The 19,094-nt window shown below is 40.2% G+C and overlaps 1 protein-coding gene across 1 annotated transcript in view; it reads left to right on the top strand.

The window, feature by feature from the left end:
- The window catches only part of SYT10 (synaptotagmin 10), a 41,418-nt gene that overhangs the window by 4,316 nt on the left and 18,008 nt on the right, over positions 1–19,094 (top strand). Inside the window, exons 2-3 of the mRNA XM_075428733.1 lie at positions 7,766–8,123; positions 14,065–14,629. Of these exons, the coding sequence (XP_075284848.1) occupies positions 7,766–8,123; positions 14,065–14,629 (923 nt within the window). The remainder of the gene's footprint in view (positions 1–7,765; positions 8,124–14,064; positions 14,630–19,094) is intronic.

Below are 19,094 nucleotides of genomic sequence, written 5' to 3'. Positions count from 1 at the left end.
TGTTTTAGGCCTGCTGGTGCTGCAGAGCTTTAATATCTCATTATCAGTTCTCATAAGGAACTGATGCTTATAGCAGAGCTGGGAACCCAGTTGCTTCCCTGCCAGGAGGGCATATTTTAGCCTTCTAGAGTGGCTAGAAAGTGCTAGAAAGAGATGTTTGCTCTTGCTCTTTTGCTTGTGAGACAATGAATTTTTTAAAGTTGACCATGGAAAGAGCATCAGCTTCTCCAGGATCGTTTGTTATTCCTCTAAATATTCTACTCACAATTATTTCATTAACATAAAAGTGTAACGTACCAATTTTCTAACCCTGCCCCTAACTGACAGCTTACTATAGAAGTACAGAGGGAGCAAGAAAACACTGGAGCATCCTGTGCATGGCCACTCTGTACTACAGTCTTACCCTTCCCTGAAGAGCCATGTCTTGGGTCCTCCTGCTGTAGTTGGCATGAGCCTCCCATTGGTTGTCAGCTGCTTCCCTGACAGCTCCCAACCTGCTGATGGCAGCTGATGGTTTACATTTAGTGTTGGTTCCTTTAAATATGCACGTGTGCATGCACGCATTTGCACACACACGCGGCATGTAAGCTGTAGGTGTACTTACTCTGCCTGGATACACCTAGGGGAGAGAAAGAACACATATACCCAGTAGTGTGCTTGCAAGTTCTTACAAGCTGTGCCAAAGCAAGCATGAAGGGGACCAGAAATGCCTTGAATGAACGTGAAGACACCTGTCATCAGTGTAGGAGAGTCATACAAGCAAGGAACACTTTCCTTCATGAGAAAGTGACTGTTGTGTGAAACAATCGAGCATTCTGTTACAGAGAAATGTGATAAAGTTAAATCATGAACATCTGAACAGCTAACAGACAGATCAAATTATTTATGACACAGGTCATCACCCGGTCAGAACAAAGTTCCTGTCAGATGTAAATATAGTCTGAGGGGGAAAGAATTGCAGGATTACTGAAAAATACGCCTTCCAAAATCAATGTTAACAAGCTGCGAAAACCAGAACTGCATCTAATTCAGCAGCATAAAGGTGGAACAGAGGGGTAAACATACCACAGAGACCAGATTTAGTAAATGTGAAGGCAGTCACAACGATGCAGAAGGGCTCAACGTGAAGACAGCAGTGATATGCAGTAAAAGCAAGAGCTTTATGGAAGAATCTTCCTCCGTACACATCTTGCAAAGAAATATAGATGAAAAAATACAGAAACAGTTCTAACAGCAGGAGGACAAATCTGTAAAGATGAAGACAGAGACACAGTCTTTTGCTTCATCTCCTCATATATGTGAGATATTCGTTATGTAATGGTGGGTAAGAATAACATAACCATGACAATTAAAAAATGACACTTGAGCTGTGTGAAACTTGTTACAGCTATGGTATGCTTATGATTAATGGCAGTCCAGTAGGCTTATGATGTGCTTTGATTTTATTTTCTTGTCTGAAAGAGGATAATGAAGTTTTCTTGCAGATGCTTACAGAGGCATCCTCACAAGCGGCAGAGCAGCATGGGACCAAGCCCAAAGCTGTTTTTTTGTTTAATGGAAGGCAAGGGGGACAGACGTGGATTGAGAGAAGATGGGAGTTGCCTCCTGTTGAGGTTAAGTGAGAGTTAGCAAGTCGGAAAGTAGTAGGCCAGAAAAAGCCTTGGAAGTGGAGACAAATAATTTACATTTGGTGTGTTAGGAGAGGCCAGTGCAACATCTTTTGCTTCCTACACTGCAGGCAAAACACGATGACCCAGTCAGGCAAAAGTGAGGGCCCGTCTTTGCTGTTACGTACAGCACACAAATCACGCACTGAGGCTCAGGAATGCACAGCTGTTGTGGCGAACTCCTTCTCATTTCTGGAAAACGGAAGGTAACGTGGGCTAGGAGAAGGCTGGTAAGCTTTTGAGAAATACCCAGTATCTGCTCTGTGTCATGTAATCTGAAGTCACAGAATCACAGAATGACAGAATGGTCGGGGTTGGAAGGGACCTCTGTGGGTCACCCAGCCCAACCCCCTGCCGAAGCAGGGTCACCCACAGCAGGCTGCACAGGACCGCGTCCAGGCGGGTCTCGAATATCTCCAGAGAAGGAGACTCCACAGCCTCTCTGGGCAGCCTGTGCCAGGGCTCCGTCACCCTCAGAGGGAAGAAGTCCTTCCTCATGTTCAGCTGGAACTTCCTCTGCTTCCGTTTGTGCCCGTTGCCCCTTGTCCTGTCGCTGGGCACCAAGTCCCGTACATGGAGTTTGAAATAGCAACAGAGGGCATTCCATTTTTGGTTGGACAGATATAGATTGTTGGATGCAATAATAAATAATATAACTTAGATAAAATGATTTTGACAAGAGATTAATAATATTTTGTGCTGTAATCATGAAGTAAATCACAGTGATACCCGACTGCATTTGATTCACTGACTGTCAAGAAATATGCTGCCATAGAGCTCTGTTAGCATTAAGAAGTGATATGCCAGCCAGTAGATGGTGATGGGTGTTTTGAGCAAATTCAGAAATCAGACTGAATTAACAGCCTAGGAGGGAACACATTCACAACAGGGCTAGAGTCAAAAGATTTGAAGAAAATCTTCAAAGTAGGTTTCTCCATGAGAGCAGAAGAGGTCACACGCAGACTTTTAAGTGAAAGGCTGTTTTTGCCATTTGAAATTTAAGTCGAGTGTTCTGATAGGTTCAGGCTATGAGAGAAAATACAAGACTCTGCACCTGCCACTTTCTGAGGCACACTGAAGCATTGTATCCCTATCTGCAGGGATTTGGATGAAATGGAGGTAGTTGGGGAAGATCTGCTAATGCTTAGTAAAAATGAACACTGGCAACTTTTTATGTTCTTCAAATTTCTCTAGGGAAAACTGAACAGTAGAAATGATGGGTTGGACCAACTAGTTCATATACATGGCAATCGGGGAGATTTATTGGACACAGACTTTTTATAATTGATAAAGCTCTTGCTTCCCACCAAATCCTAGAAAACCAGGGAAGTATTAATTTATCTGATTGAGTATTCCAGACACAGGAGTTCCTTTTTTCATAGTGGTCACTATGGAAATGGTGAGGTTCCTTATGACTGATGAATAAGAGAACAAATTAAAAGTTGAAGAAAAAAAAATTTGAAAAAGGTTACAGAGGCATTGTACTTAAGATTTAAGACAACCAAGATCAGATAGAGACGAAGAGGTGGGTCAAAAGAGAATATAACTCCCTTTTTTTCCCAGGCTTTCCTTTCCCTCTGTTCCTCTGCTAGCAAGAGTACGTTTTCTTTAGCATGGTGCACGTCAGACAGATGCCCGCCACTTATACACATGGGCAGCTACATCACAGCGCTGTCTGGTCTCTCGCTCCATTTGAGATCATGGGTTTGTGGAGTGTGTTCTTCCAAAGTTAAGCATCAAGGAGCTCTCAGGGCACTGGCTAAAATGTAAGTGAACTTAATCTGGTTTGGAAATAGAAGTCTGCCAGTGTACACTTTTGCAAATAGATCCATGGGCAGAACTTTTCTGAGGCAAGTTTCAAACAACAGATTGTTGGAGGGCGTAGTACAGAAACCATTGCCCAAAACATTCCCTAGCACCCAGAAAGAAGATGGGGATGTTTCTGAAGTCCTTGCCTAATATGAAAGGCTGGCTGTGAAGGAGCCTCTTACGGTGGAAGGGTTTCTGAGGTTATTTATAAAAAATGCAGAGAGATTTTGAGGTAAAGAGAATTCACGCGCTTCCCAAATAGACATGCTTTTCTCAAATGAGATTGTCCAAAATTCTGTATCTTGAAAGAGTAGTTTTAAATGGAAAACCATGAGGAAACAGGAAACTTTCTTTCAGTTATGAAATTTTATCAGGACTATGAAGATGACATTAAGGACAGATGTCAGCAAAGGAAAATGACCAGGAGTGAAATGTTAACTCCATTGAAGTTGCTGGAAGATAGAAGTGGGTGTGTGAGAAAGAAGGTTTTCTTCGTGCTCCCAAGATTATACAGCACATGAACAGGAATGGCAAAAGCATAACGCTGCATGTCCAGGTGAATATTCAGAAAGATGTCCCGTTCTGTGCAAATGTGTAGCATTGAAGACAAGCTGCAACTACCAGTTCAGAAAAAGAGTTGTCAAACAACTACTTGTAGTTTGAGATGATTTTTCTCTTCCTTGGTACCAGAGACCAGTGAGAACATTGTTTACAATGTTGTCAATTAACATTGTGCCAGCACAGTGAGTATATCTCCTTCTGCCTCTAAAAGGTTAGGCAGTCTTTGAACTTGTCACCAGTTTAGCATTTTTAAATAATACTTACACGTGAAGTGCAACCCTGGTCTGATGACGCATCCATCCTTCAGTACCCATTGTCCTTCCTGACCAGGTTTCCTTGGCAGGGATGTGAAGAAACTCCTAGTGTGCAGGACTGCCTCTTAATGTTTTGTATTCTTAAACCAAGCTTCCTATAAAAAGGTAATATAAGAGACATTTCCAGTCTAACACGCAAAGGGTCTGGGAAGCTCCATTGGACTGCTTCTCTACAGATGATTGCAGTCATCACATAACAGCAAATCTCTTGTAATTGCTCAAATGAGTGACTGTCAGAAGTGAGAAAACGAAGCAATATGCTTTTAATGTCAATTTATGTGGCATACAGATTGCTTTTTAGCAACGATGGCGGTAAATGTAATTACATACTTCTTTTTGTAATGAACTATTTTTTGGTCAAATTTCTGGCAATTAAAATATTTTGTGTTTTTGCTGAAGTATTTGTTGTATTATGAAGCACAATACGTGAGGTTGTGTAATTTATTAGTAAAATAGCAAAAATGGAGACTGTAATTTGTACAACTGTAGAATTATCTCCTTTCTCTGCTCTTGAGACTTCAGATGTTTCATGTGGTTGTTTTAGGGCTATAAAACATACATTTTTTGTAAAGATTTGTGGAGTGACTTAGAATTTGAAACAGTTTAATGGAAATAGAGAAAAAAGCTTAGAGAAAGTTCAAGTACAGAAGTAGGTGTTGAAAGGAGACACAGAGTTATTTGAAGGCTTGAAAAATGTCTTGCAGTGAAAAACTGAAAATAGAATTGTCTAGAAATGCTTTGATGGAATGTTTTTCAGCTGATAGTATCTATTCATCAAATTGAAACTCTGCTGGAAAGGATCAATTTTCATATTTCTTGTTTTGAAATGTTTCCAGCAGTTTCAAAGTTGTTAAAACATCCTGTTTCAACGTTTTATAAATGAAGAAAAAAATTACAATTTCAGTTCTGAAAGGCTTCCTCTCAAAATGTAATCTAATTATGCCAGCTGTCGCTAAACTGAGCTGGAAATATTACAAATGGCCCAAAATTGAGTTGATTTTGTTTTCTTTTTTTTAATCATCAAAATTTTCAAGAGCTCTGCGTTTTGTCAGCCTTTGAGAATGGAAAAATATTTTGTCCAGCTTTATTGAAAATTCAGCTGGTTCAATTTATCAGAAAAGTTCCTTCAGTGGGGCATATCTCTGCGTTAATATATTAAATTAACTTATGACCGTTGTCTGGCACTGAGGCCAACTGGTATGCAAGAGCCTCTCTCCATGCTATTAACATCTGTCATCTGCTGAAACAGAAGGGCCACATCCAAACCACCTATTAAGGTTGATCATTGGCCTACTCTAATTCCTGATCTGTGCCCAGGAATTGACTGGGAGGGTATGAACTGGCCCAGATTAAAACCATGCCAGGGACTGGTATAGGCGATTGAGTTTCAAGTCCCGGGTTTGTTTCCTGGCACAGTTTGTTTTATTTGTATTTTGTATAGGCATGTCTTATGAAGCGTGTTGTATCTTTTAATCTCTCATACAAAGACATGAAAGAAGCAATGACTGTAAATTAGAACCACAAAAATACAAATCAAAAATACAAATTTGCAACAAAGTGATTAACCATTGAAACAAGCTGGAAACTCAGCATCACTTAATGTCTTCACTTGTTGCCAAGACAGGACAGCCTGCTGCAGAACATGCACAAGCCAGGTTAAAATTACTGGGCTCAGGGAGGGTATCAGGGTAAAAGTAGATTAAACCAAATATCTTAATAATCCCTACTGGGACAGATTATCTAAAAAAATCTTATGCAAAAGTATCATTTGCTTCTTGTGTTACATTATTATTAGCTATAACTACGCATCTATTCATTTTACGGAAGCATCTTAAATTAGATTTTGTCATAGATTTCTCAGTAAGCTGGCATGCATATTCCAAGGGCTACACTTTGACATTTTAACTACAGGCAGAAAAAGAGGACACCTGTCTCAGGACTGGCAGGGAACGTCCAGGGCGGCATACTGCTGTTCAAGGCAGGGCAGCAGGTTGTACCAAGCTCTGTAAATCGTGAAGCACATCCTCTGCCAGTTCCCCCATGACACCAGACAGGACGTGTATGCCGTGAGGTTGAGCAGAACTATGTAGTTCAAATCTCCAGACTCCAAACGTTTTCTATTTGCTTTTGCTGATTCTCATGCATTTTTGTGTTGAATGGACCTTAAGCTCAGTGTTTGTTTCTTCGTCTCTCAAAGGGACCTGTGAGCTACATACTGTTCCATGGAGCTCATACATACCCAAAGGACTATTTTTCTTCCTGTGATCCTCTAGAAAAAATACGCTCAAACTCGTTGCACTTTTCCACTGGTTCAGCTTAGTAGCCTGGAGCTATGGATACAAAATATTAGCTGTTAAACTGTCAAAACTTGTAACAAGCAGCAGCAGCCATTGCTTGAGGGACATTTAAGCAGGGTTTACTGAATACTTTTAAAGCAGACAAAAGGCTCTTTTCAAAAGGAAAGGAACTTTTTTAGTTATATTTTATAACATTACATGATACTGGAAAAATCAAACTGAAACATGTCACATAGAATAAAACTCCTAATTAGGGCTCAACTGGCATTTGTGGTGATCCACCATCTCCTAAAATACAAGTCTGTTCACAGAATTTCCTTAGTATGAAATCTGTTCCCCTATCTTTGGCCGTACTATTGGAGATGCTAACTAAGTGTGGCAGAAAAAGTCAAACACAGGGCAGCAGGGGTAGCTAAGTGCGCAGTATGGTCTCTGTACAACTCAAGGCATTGCATAGTGTACTCTGAGAGCAGCTGCATTTTCAGAGCAGAATTTTAGATACTGATGTAAATGTGCTGTCTTGGTCTAATGCAGTCTTGGTCCAGAGCCTAAGATTTAACCCTAGATTTCTTATTTGTGACAAACTATACCCTATGCCTATTTATGCCACTTAAACATTAGGTTTTAACATGTGCTAACAAGCAGAGTCGGAAGTCTGGCAAGTCCTGAAGAAATTTGTGCATCAGCCTGATGGTTTAGAACTGGTCTGTCTTCATGTGTGTTTGTAGCAAGTGTTGACTGTGGTGTAATTTTTTCAGCAGGATGTGTTCCTGAGCAGGCACCCTTGGACAACAGTGGCTAGGTGTGTTTGGGACCGTTTGGGTAGTCCCTGACTTCCTGAGAAGTCTGACAGAGTGCATGGGTAGCGGTACAGATACTGGCCCCTGACCTGAACAACAATTAATGGCGTATATGTGAAACAGACATTAGAGAATGAGAATATTTTAAAAGTGCAGGCTTAGATATCAAAAAGGAAAAGAACCATTAATTAGGACTTTAAAGCTCAACACAAGATAATGATCAAAATGCTTCTATATCCTTACCTGTGTCATTTTATTTTTTTTTTTTCTCTCCATGTTTGTCTGTCATGATGATCGTTGTTTCTAATTCCTTGCAGACATCTCAGTCAGTCTGTTAGCAGTAGTCGTCAGCTTCTGTGGGCTCGCCTTGCTGGTAGTCTCGCTTTTTGTCTTTTGGAAGCTGTGTTGGCCCTGCTGGAGAAGCAAACCTCTCACTTCCAATGCCAGTAATGTCCCTCAGAGCAGCTCCAGTGCTCCTACGGAGGTTTTTGAGACCGCTGAGAAAAAGGAAGTTAAAGAAAATGGGAAACCTACAACAAAGGTACTTGAGGCTGCATTGAAAATTAGCCACACTTCACCTGATATACCAGCAGAGGTCCAGAACGCGCTGAAAGAGCATCTGATCAGACATGCACGCATGCAGAGGCAGATCACTGAGCCCACGTCGTCATCAAGGTAAGTCAGGGGCACTCGCACTCACGGCACGTTTCCTGGGAACAGGTAGAGCCAGAACAGTCTGCTGAAAATTTCCAGGATCCTGGATTATTCGCTGACTTCTTAGCAGTTACGAGTGAAACAGCAGTCACATGAAGGTGAAGCCTCGATGTCCTTTGAACAGAATATTCTGAAACATACGGTGTACCTTCAGTTACATCATTATTTTAACATATGACGATCAAACCTATGTCTTCAACTACTTTGTAAATACAGAAGTTACTACTTTAAGCATTTCCAGTTTAGGTTTGGTGTATAGAAAAATCTATTTCAGTGTTATTTTATAAAGTACTGCGAGTCTGGCTTTTCACAGAGATATTTTTATAGATACAGCAGTTGCTTCTGCAGATGAAAGTTTCCCTCTCCACTAAATAAATTACAGATTTGTTGGTGGTGGCACATGTCTTTAAGACATGGTTTGCCACTTGTAAAGGAATTAAGATCCCAGTCCAAGAATGAAGATCCTTATGGACCGATCTTAAAGCAGTACAGATTTTATAGAGATCCTAAAATAAATGACAAGCATGTAGTATTGCTGAAGTGATTTCTTTTGTATTGAAGTGGAGGACACAAACTTTTATTTTGTCTCAGGTACTGCTTTATATTGAAAAGTGGTGAAGACGTGTGCAGTGACCTATAGTTTCGAAAGAGGTTTTCTTCAAATATTGTCAGCAAATTTAATGCATGGAAAACAAACAGGGAACTACAAAGATCATTTTCTACAGCAGAAAAAAATAATGGGTAAAGTTTTATAAACAAAGAATGAAAGCTCAAGGAGGCACCTGAAGTATTACATAATGTCATGAGTAAGAATACAAAGATTTTACAGGAAGTAGCATTCGCTAAATGAACACGGGCTACCAAAGGGAAAAAAAAAGCTCACATTCACAATGATCATTAGAGGCACAAGACTGGAGAAGACATGTGATTTACATTTAGTGGGCAGATACTTTGCTGGCCTTCTGTGAGTCCCTAAGACAGCGTTTTGCCAGCTCAGCGTGCTCATTGCGGCGGTGAGTGCTGAAGGGCTTGTTCCCGGCTATTCCAACAGCGTGGAACAGCCAACAGGCAACCACAGGAGGCTCCCAAAAAAATGAGAGCGCTCCAGCCAGGGGAGGTCTGACTGCCTTCAGCAGCTGAACCATCTCCTGAATGATGAGCCTGTAGAGCTGGCTTTAAGCCACATTGCCCTGGCTCTGCCTGCCTCCAGCTACTGTATCCATCTGCAGAGAGAGGGAGCACAGGATCCAAGCCGTTTTGTGGAACATTTCCAAAATACTGGGAAGACAACTTTGAAATTGTAGTTCTTACACTGAACACAGAGGGAACAAAATTGACAGAGCTTAGTATGACAAGGATATTACACGACTCACTATTACCTAATAGGATATTAATTGGAATAGTTTAATCCATCATGTACCAACAGGTGAATCTGTAGGTAATCAGACTGTCTGACTTCCTGAACAGACAGAAGAAATAGCTGGCTGGCAAATGGACTTGAATAGTCCCTGTGGTACTATAAGGGAAGAAAGAAGTTCCAGGGACGTGATCCAGAGCTACTTCAGGCTGTGAAAGTATTCCCACATCCCTCTAGAGTGATATGGACTGGGATCTAAATGCATACAAGATATCCGTGAAGCCAAGGACAGTTTTACAAAATTAAAACATGCCATCAATCCTGTGCTTTCTGCATATGTTGGTAACTTTGTAAGGGAGATTTTTCTTTTTATCATCTCTAGATTATGAGGGTTAAATCTCTCCTGAGAGGGACAGTTCCTTTGCTTTGAGTAACCCTGGGTGTCCCGCCTTAGCCAACTAATAGCAGAGTGTTTGAAGACATCACCTTCCTTTTGAATTTGCTGAAAAGCTCTGCACTCTTGCTACAAAACACGTTTAGAATGAGATGTGTCTTAAAACCTACCCAGAAATGGTCCTTTCTGTGTTTGTAAGTGCATTTTTTCTATACTCCTGCCTGCCTTAAGGGAGTCTTAACCTTCTGACATCCCGTATTAATTATTGGTGCCAAGAGCATCATGTATGAGATGGAGACTGGACATTTAGTCCAGCTTTCTGGATTACTCCTCTATTGTGTCACAGAATGCTGGATCACAAAAAGACTGATAACTCTCTCTGGTGTCCTTCATTGGGGACCTCTAAATAAAGGGGAGCCTTTAGCAGACACAGAGGTAGCATAACTTTAGCTTGCACCACCTTCAATGCTCCATCGTACTCAGGAGTCATGAGTAACCCAAATGCACCATCTCCTGACTATATTCTGTTGACAAAGGATCTAAGAGAAATATTTGCTGTCTGGATTGTCTCCTCTACACTGATCTCATCTGAGCTGGGGCAAAAAAAAAGGGTTGTAACCAGTTCTATGATAGGTTCTTGCAGCCATCAGCTCTTAATAAAAGAAATGGAATCATACTAAGCAATTGCAATTGAAGCATAAGTATTTAAAGAAGCCATTCAGAGCAATAATAAAGTGTGTCTGATTGCTTTTTATAAACTGTAAATTTAACATGAAGCCATGTTAGTGTAGGGAAATAGCGAATTTCTGTTTAACCAGAACTATATCATTTCATAGTTCCCAAGAATATGAAAAGACCTGCTTGTTAAAAAAAAACCCACTCTTTAGTCCTTGATCACAACCAGTAAACTACGATAGAAGAAGTCCTACATCAGTGGTGTTCATTTACAAACATTTTTGCTGTGTTATTGAGAACCACTCTTCCCAGTACTTTGTGAAAGTATTTTGCAGTAGAATTTATTGCTTCTATGATACTGCTTCCTTCAAATGTTCATCTGTATTTTCAAAGGACATGCTTTTTGCTCTTTAGCATTAGGTCGGAGAGGAGCTTGTCGTTCAGCTCTGCAAAGAGGAAGTCAGTTCCCAAGAAGCACAAAAGCAAATGTAAAGTTCTTGGGAATGTTAAGGTTAAAGAAAAACAGGCAGGTCCGTTGACTGTAGTGATTGCAGGGCGGAGACAGCAGCCTCTGTTCTGTCTAAATACTACAAGTGCTGGTGTCCATTCCTGGATTTGGTCCAAATGATTGGTCTAATGTCATCTAAGAAAGCGAGACCAGAGCCACCTCTCATAACTCTCAAGTCGTATTGTAAATCAGCATCCTATCCTTCTCTTTTGTCTTACATGTGGCAGTCTTACTGAGTTAGAAACCAGCTTCGTACTATTATTACTCCTATGCAAGCACTATTTTATATTAGAGATTTACGTACAGATTTACTGTCACTCAGAATGTCTTTGTTCTGAGTTATGGAAGGCATGTCTGTTACAGGAGTGCTACGTGTAAGATCCAGAAGGGCTTGAAGTACCTGGATTTGCACACGTTGGTAGATTCGCAGCATTTTCACAACCTGGTTGCCTGACATCTTGTACTTCATTATCATAGTCATTAATTCCTTTGTTATTGCAGAACAAAAGAAGATAAATATGTTGCCATGACAACAGTGAAGCATCTTAATAATTAACAGACCAATTAGCTATCTTGGTGAAATGCTGTGACTCAGAACAGATACTGGGTGCTATGTAATTAGGACTTTGCCTTACTAGAGCAAAAGCACAGCAGGTTCCCATGGGGAGCAGCCAAACAGCTGCACTCTTCTGCTTAGTGGCATCTCGCAACAAGGACTGCGCTCACTAGAGGATATTACGTGCATAAAGTTTGAAAATTTGAAAGACAATTGATACCTTAGAAATCTTAGATTTGTGGGTTTATATGTAAATTTTACAATATTAACTCAGATCTTCGTAAATGCAAGAGAAATCGAGGGAAAGAGAATTTGTTTTGTATCCGTTTTCACTCAAACTGGAAATGTCGTACAGGCGGCTTCATTGCTGCCCCGGCGTAGGCAGTTTTCTCTACTGAATGTCTACCATGGCTCGAACACGATGATCTGGGCATCCCAGTACTGCAGCTGCAGGTGTGAGGAGCACTCAGGAAGGGCTACCTGCCCGGGTTTCATTAGCACAGGTAGAAGTAGCGGTAACACAGGTCTTCCTGGACTTCGTTATGAGTCAGTGATACTGGAGAGCTTAAATGGCTGCATGCCCAAACAGTTATTGCCACTACATTTTGGGTAGAGTTCAGTTCCGTCCCTGTGTTTAGCACACCTGTGAGGCTGGACTTCTCGGAGGACACAGGCACAAGGACAGCCCTGAAACTCACTGAGGGCAATACTGTGCTTTTCTGACTATTTAGGGCCTTGCTGCTCCTCACTCAGTTCCAATGTAGACTTTGTGTAGTAAGAATTTGGCAAGTTTTAACATCTAAGATAAAAGAAAATCTGCCAACTTATCTATCTGTATAAAAAAGAAAAGTAGAATCTGTTATGAGGGGGGTGTATTGTTCATCTGAATTTGGGATCAAAACACCTGGATTTTTTGGAGCTACCTCAAATCTAGATGGTGAAGTTCTCCCTCTCCTATTCTTGTGTTTCGCTAGGAGTGCTCCCTGCATCTAGCAGTACTGAAACAGCCGAAGGGGGAAATGTTCTTGTCTATTATTTAATGGCTGCAGATTACCCTCTTGTATCTCTGCTCAGCTGAACTGCTGTAGTTTTGTGCTTCATGCCTTCTGCAACCACTTCACTTACAGCAAAAATACAAATAATATCTATGAAATGAGTCCTGGTTGCTTTCAAATGGACAATTTGCATTTCTGATTTAAAGAAAGAAACACACAGCTGTGACACCTCTTGTTTTCAGAACACAACACCGCAGGGAAACCAAGCAATAAGGCAAGGCTGCATTTGGCATTAATAAGCAATTGATTGCAAAAAGCAGAGGAAATTCTGACAATGAGATTGTTTTTTAACGGCAACTAAGTATGCTCACAGGAGGAGGTAGTGAGCTTTTCCAGTACAGATTACTGGGGTAGCGAAGTACCAAGGAAATGTGAAAATGTCCGAAAAAATAAACTGGACAGTGTGGTCATAATGGCATCTGATGATGATTAATTCTGTGAAGCTTCTTGACCAGTGTTTTTATATTACGGTAAGGCTGTATGGCATACCAGGGGTTTGCTTTCACTCTTAGTAGGAAAGGCACAAATGTCCATTGATATTCATGAGTCAAGATAAGCCCATAAATATATATGCTAATGCAATAATGTATTCAGAATTACAAGGATTTAAGCATATCGTTTCTTGCTAGGAGTACAGGAATTAGCTTTCTAATACACTACGCACCGGAGTATGAGAACAGGGAGAAAAATCCTACCACAGAAAACGCTGGCCAAAACCTTGGAATGTATTGCAGCCAGAACAAGATGTTCCCAGTAGGACTGGAGAAGGCAGCCTGTACATCCATGTAGCGAATACTGAGCAGGTGTATATAAAATGTTGTAGGATGGCAAAGCGCTGTGCTGAAAACCTCCAGACATAGCTCTGCATGGCCTTTTTAGGTGCCTTTACAGTGATCAATGTGAAGCTTGGTAAATATTTAATTGGAAAACCACCAAGGAATGCCTGCAAAACCCAGGAAGTACTGATGACAGTTCTGCAAGTGATGGTTTTTCTGCCTGACTATACTTTACTCAGGCCCTAGCACAGTGGAATCAAGCAATGTTGGAAGTGGCAACTTGTTCTTGTGAGAGAACCTGAATTCGGTTTCAGCTGCATAGCCTGAAAACAAGGTTATAAATCTATGTATTGCCAGGACACTGGGTGTCTCTTGGGCCAAGAAGTTCGTTCTGAATGATCATTTCTCTCAAGGATGTTTTAACACTTGCAGAACATTTGAGGGGGATTAATTTAAAATTACTTTAAAGAGAGGAACCCTTACTAATTTGGTCTTCTTGTATTTTCTACTTAGTAACAGCCAGGTCTTGTCCCGGAGATAACCATGGCTCGTTTTGTGTGTGTGTATGTGTATGTGTGCAGGCACAATTCTTTCAGGAGGCACTTGCCAAGGCAGATGCAAGTGTCCAGTGTTGATTTTAACATGGGGACAGATCCGATTTTGCAAAGGGGAGAGACGACAACCAGCATTGGGAGAATAAAACCAGAGCTCTACAAACAGAAGTCTGTGGATTCTGATGGGCAACAAGAAGATGTGAAAACATGTGGAAAACTTAACTTCACTCTCCGGTATGATTATGAGAATGAACTTCTGGCTGTCACAATTGTCAAAGCCTTAGATCTGCCTGCTAAAGACTTCACAGGAACATCTGACCCCTACGTTAAGATTTATCTGCTTCCAGATAGGAAAAAGAAGTTTCAGACACGAGTTCACAGAAAGACATTAAATCCTGTCTTTGATGAAACCTTTCAGTTTCCTGTAGCCTATGATCAACTCAGCAACAGGAAATTGCATTTCAGTGTTTATGATTTTGACAGATTTTCTAGACATGACATGATTGGGGAAGTTATTCTTGATAACCTTTTTGAAGTCACAGATCTCTCCAGGGAAGCCAATGTATGGAAAGACATCCACTGTGCCACCACAGTAAGTAATGTGTTCCAAAAGCATTAATGTGAATTTTTCATTTCTCTTTTGTAGTTTTTGGCAGAGCATCCTGTTTATCAGCAAAGTCTGGAAGACAAAAAAAAAGAAAAAAAGGTTGTCAATATTTTCCTTTCAGCATAGAGAATAAGATGTTTAGGAAGCTATAGAATTTAATTACTAAAAAATCCCTTACGGCTCACTGTGCAAATATAAATTAGGCTTGTTAATTAAATAGTACATCATAAAAGTCACTGCTTAATAAGAACAATTAGCGTTTTCCTGTTAGCAAAATACCCTGTCCTTCAGAATGACCATCTATTAAGGACCAAGGCCCATCCTGCTCTTGTCAGTGGATTTTCATAGGTTGGGAATCTTGTGAAGGAAAAGAAAGAGGCTACAAATGCTTGAAGCCTAAAAAGTTCTTTGCTCTCTGCCCTGTGCTTAGTGTCCACAGCAGAGGTATCTGTGTTGCTGCTGGTTACTAGCAAAACGGAAGAGGCACAAGCAAGTAGATTTAGGAAATAGAAATTATGTGTTTATTGTTGCAAGCAAGAAAAGGATGCCCGTGCATGGATGACAGGATGGATGACAGGCTACCAGTAGGAATACCACCAGTCTCCAAACATTGTCTTTATTAACCTTGAAATCCAAACTCATTTTCCCTGGCTGAAATTTGGAGGGGAGGGGGAGAGGGGTTAAATGCTGGGGTGTGAGGGGTTATTTTTGTTTAGTTTTGATTTTTTTAACTACTATACTATTTATGTAGAAGTTTTCCCATCCCTTGTTCTGTGGAGATATCCAAAACAGTCTGAGTCATCCCTGGGTTTAAACATGGGCTGGACTTCCACGGTGGGGGTGAACAGGGGGCAGAGCTGTACTGGACACTGCTTCAGTGACAGAAGCTTCATCCCATCCCTTCGGTAGAGCTGGAGACTTCCCGTGTCTCTTTTCCCAAATGTTTCCTTGCTGTTCATACCTGCTAGACGGGGAAGTCTAGGTCTGCATGACTAGTAAAACAAAGAAGACTGGTATTTCCTCACCAGTTTGAGCATAAACATTTCGTAAGGAAGGAGAAACATTAGGGAGTGCAGCATAGTGAAGACAGTTTCTGAATATGAATTCATAAAACCAGCTGTTTATTTTAACTGCTGGTCTGAACAACCTCCAGCGCACCTCCAGAAAACTGCATCTGTGTATGCTGAGTTTGACTGAGCTCAGACTTCGGGTAAACTTAAGAACTGTGTTCTCAAGCTTACAATTGAATCTGTGTTTAAGGTCTTGGAAAAATAGCCCAGTAACAATTTTTAAATTTTCTTCTAGCTTTGATATTATCTTCAGTTCTTTAGTAATGATTTAAATGCTCACTGGTCCTTTGCAACAGACGTGTGTGAGATTTTTAGCTGATAACTGTTTCAGCAAATTAGAGTCCCTGGACTGTTCATCAATGCTTTTGAGCAGATTGACATGCCGTACCAAATTATGCAGCTGGGAGAGATACTAATATACGTCTGGGTGAAAATGGTTGCTAAATGGAGCTGAATTCTAATTCAAGTTTCTTCCTCACTAAGGGTTAGTACATGGAGTTATAGCACTTAACTCACTCTAATGGTGTTTTATTATGTCCGAAGTTTAAGAGAAAACATGAAGTTTTTGGATTTCAGCCTTTCAGCTGGTATAGTTTACAGCGTTCCGTGTGTGAATAAGTTGTCTCCATTTAAAGCATTAAAAATAAAGACATAAAACTGAGATATCTCCTAGTATTGGGTGACCGCATCAGCTTTCACAAGCCTTACTCTATTCTCAGAAAATTATGTAAGAAACTGATTGAATTGATTTTTCAGTTTGGCAAAGAGAAACTCTCCCATAAGACGTCCTGTCACTATATGTGCAGTGTGCTGCCTTGTGTTTTACTGAAGCTGTTTCATGTATATTAAAATTGGTTAGTAATAAAGGTTTCCAGTTCTGCCATTCCAGAAACTGTAAGATGAGGGAGCCAATCCTGCACAGGAATAAACAGTGTGTAAGAAGTTAATCAATGGGGAATTATAGTCTTAAGCACCAGATCTGAAGTTTACCAACTAGTAATTAAATAACTTACTAATGCTTGCCAGAGTCAATTGGACTTGGACTATGTCTTGAAAAAAAGATCCAGCTGGTTCTACAATTAGTGAAAAATAACTGTGCTGCAGGCGAGCATGCTTTGGTGTTCATAAAGAATCTTTAAAAACCAAACTGGCCGTTTCAGTGGGAAGGTCCCTACTTACACAGTAGAGTGTAGGGACCAAGATGTCATTTTGCAAATATATTTCTTTCATGCTTTTTCCTTCTTCACCTCTGCTCAGTTTTGTTGTGTGTTGTGTGAAGTTTTTCAGCCTTTTATTCAGACACGCTTCCTGCACCCAGTGGTATGCTCATGCTGGTGCTAAATGATAAATGGTAGAGAAGGGTAGAAGTAACAGATTAAAGGATTGGTCCAAAACTTACGGAACACAGCAGAAGTAGCCTCCCCTCAGCTTTGAGTCTTTTACATCTCTTCCATAGTCAAAAGTTTTCTATTCAGAAGGTAGAGTGAGGGTAAAAACCATTCCTATTACCTGCTTGGAAAGAACATATTTTTGTGACAGTGTGAGGGTTGAACACGCACTAGACAGATTTACCAAGGAAATGAGCTGCAACATTTTACCAGTGAAGGAAGTTACCGCAGGAGGTCGGGAGATTCTCTGCCATGTAAAGACTCTCTGTCAGTAGTTAACATAATTTTTTAAAGATTTGCTTGCATATCCATAAAGAGTTTTTATTTGGTACAGGAAATACACTGTGGGGAAAATCTGACTCTAGGTGGTTGCACTGAGTCCTTTTGACCATAAAACCAATGACTCTGTGGGAATCCACAGTTTTAATACTTTTTTTTTTGCTCATGGTAGCAATTTGAAACTATTTTACACAAGTGCAGGATTGGCCTCCCCAATTGCTCTTTTTTTATTCTTTGGTTTTCAGCTGTTGATATTTGTCATCTTTTGTAGTTTGTATTTTGTTCCTTTAATTTTTCATTCATATCATTGTTTCTCTATGTTATGTTGAAAACCTGCAGCTGTTGTAGAATATGTAGCATGTACCTGTTGTAAGTCCTAAAACGTTTTCATTTCTTAATGTTAAATTATGAAGGTAAATTTGATGTAAAACTGGTTGTCGAAAGAAGCGTCCTAGATATCTGATGATATTAGTATCCCCAAATTTTCTTATACATGGGTGATTGAATTTTCAATAAATAATCCATCGTTTACTTCTGTTCGTTCGATTAATTAAAAAAAAAGAAAAACTCAGGAGGCAGCTGTTGGACGACCTGTGAAGGTTTCTCATTATATTGGAATACTTTAGTTTTTAATACATTTTAGGAAAATAATTCATAACATCAGAGGCAAACAAACAATATCAAATGGATTGTTTAATCAACATACCTAGCTTCTGTTTTTGTGAAGTGCTTGTGATTTTAGCATACATTTCTGAGGTTTTGTTGCTATCAAAATATACCACATACTTTAAAAAAAGAAAACTCATTGATTGCAATTACTAACAAGCACTTAAGTGCTTGAATATATTTCTTATTGAAATGTTGTAAAACTGTTTAGGCAAAAAGACCACCTCTTGTGAGGCTGTAAAAGTTTCTGGATTTAAAACCTCTGTTTCTGGATGTAAAAGTTTATTAACTTCCTGTTATACTTTTAAAAATGATTGATGGCTTTGGAAATCTCTGTCTCTAACGTCATTGCCTAAAAAAAAGTGGTAGGTGACTGTCAGAAACATTTTCTTTCCAAAGGTATTCTGTGAACTCTATTAATGTAACCAATGATAGGAAACTGTGCAGTTGGAAAAAAAAAATAAGTAGGGCTCAGAATTTAGATGAAAGCCATTTCCAGCACAGTGGTAGTCTCTTGGAGACATTAGTCATGGAGCTGACATATATTTGTAGCCTTTTGCATGATCTCTTGTAGATGGATGGAACTTGATTATTATTTAGTTTTCCAACATCAGGGATTTCAGTGCTGCAGTTTTCTCATTTGTGAAGTGGGATATACAAGAAGGTTTTGGAGGGACACAGACTTCATGTGATGCACGTGATGCGTGATTGCTATTTCTAAAGCAGTTGCAATATAAGTGGATAGCATTGCTGGAAAAACCAGAAATACTTAGATACCTTTTTTGAACAAACAGGACAGTAACATTTGTCTCAGTAGATCTATCTCAAACATTTGCCAGAGCAGGGTGTCACACAGGTAGTCCTGTCAGCTGTTGGCCTCTGTTATGGAAGGAGAATCTTCTGTCTTCCTGATCAAACAAGAATGAAGCCCACCGCTGCGGATTGCCCAGAGCAGTTGCAGGCATTGTCTTTGCTTAGTTTTCTCCGCAGTTCACTCTTTTGTAAATGGACAAAAAATGGCACATTAGACCTTACTTGGAGTAAGGC

Source organism: Opisthocomus hoazin, chromosome 8 (genome assembly GCF_030867145.1).
Source record: "Opisthocomus hoazin isolate bOpiHoa1 chromosome 8, bOpiHoa1.hap1, whole genome shotgun sequence".
Lineage (NCBI taxonomy): Eukaryota > Metazoa > Chordata > Aves > Opisthocomiformes > Opisthocomidae > Opisthocomus > Opisthocomus hoazin.
The sequence above is the reverse complement of the archived record's forward strand: the minus strand, read 5'-3'. Positions and strand labels throughout refer to the sequence as shown.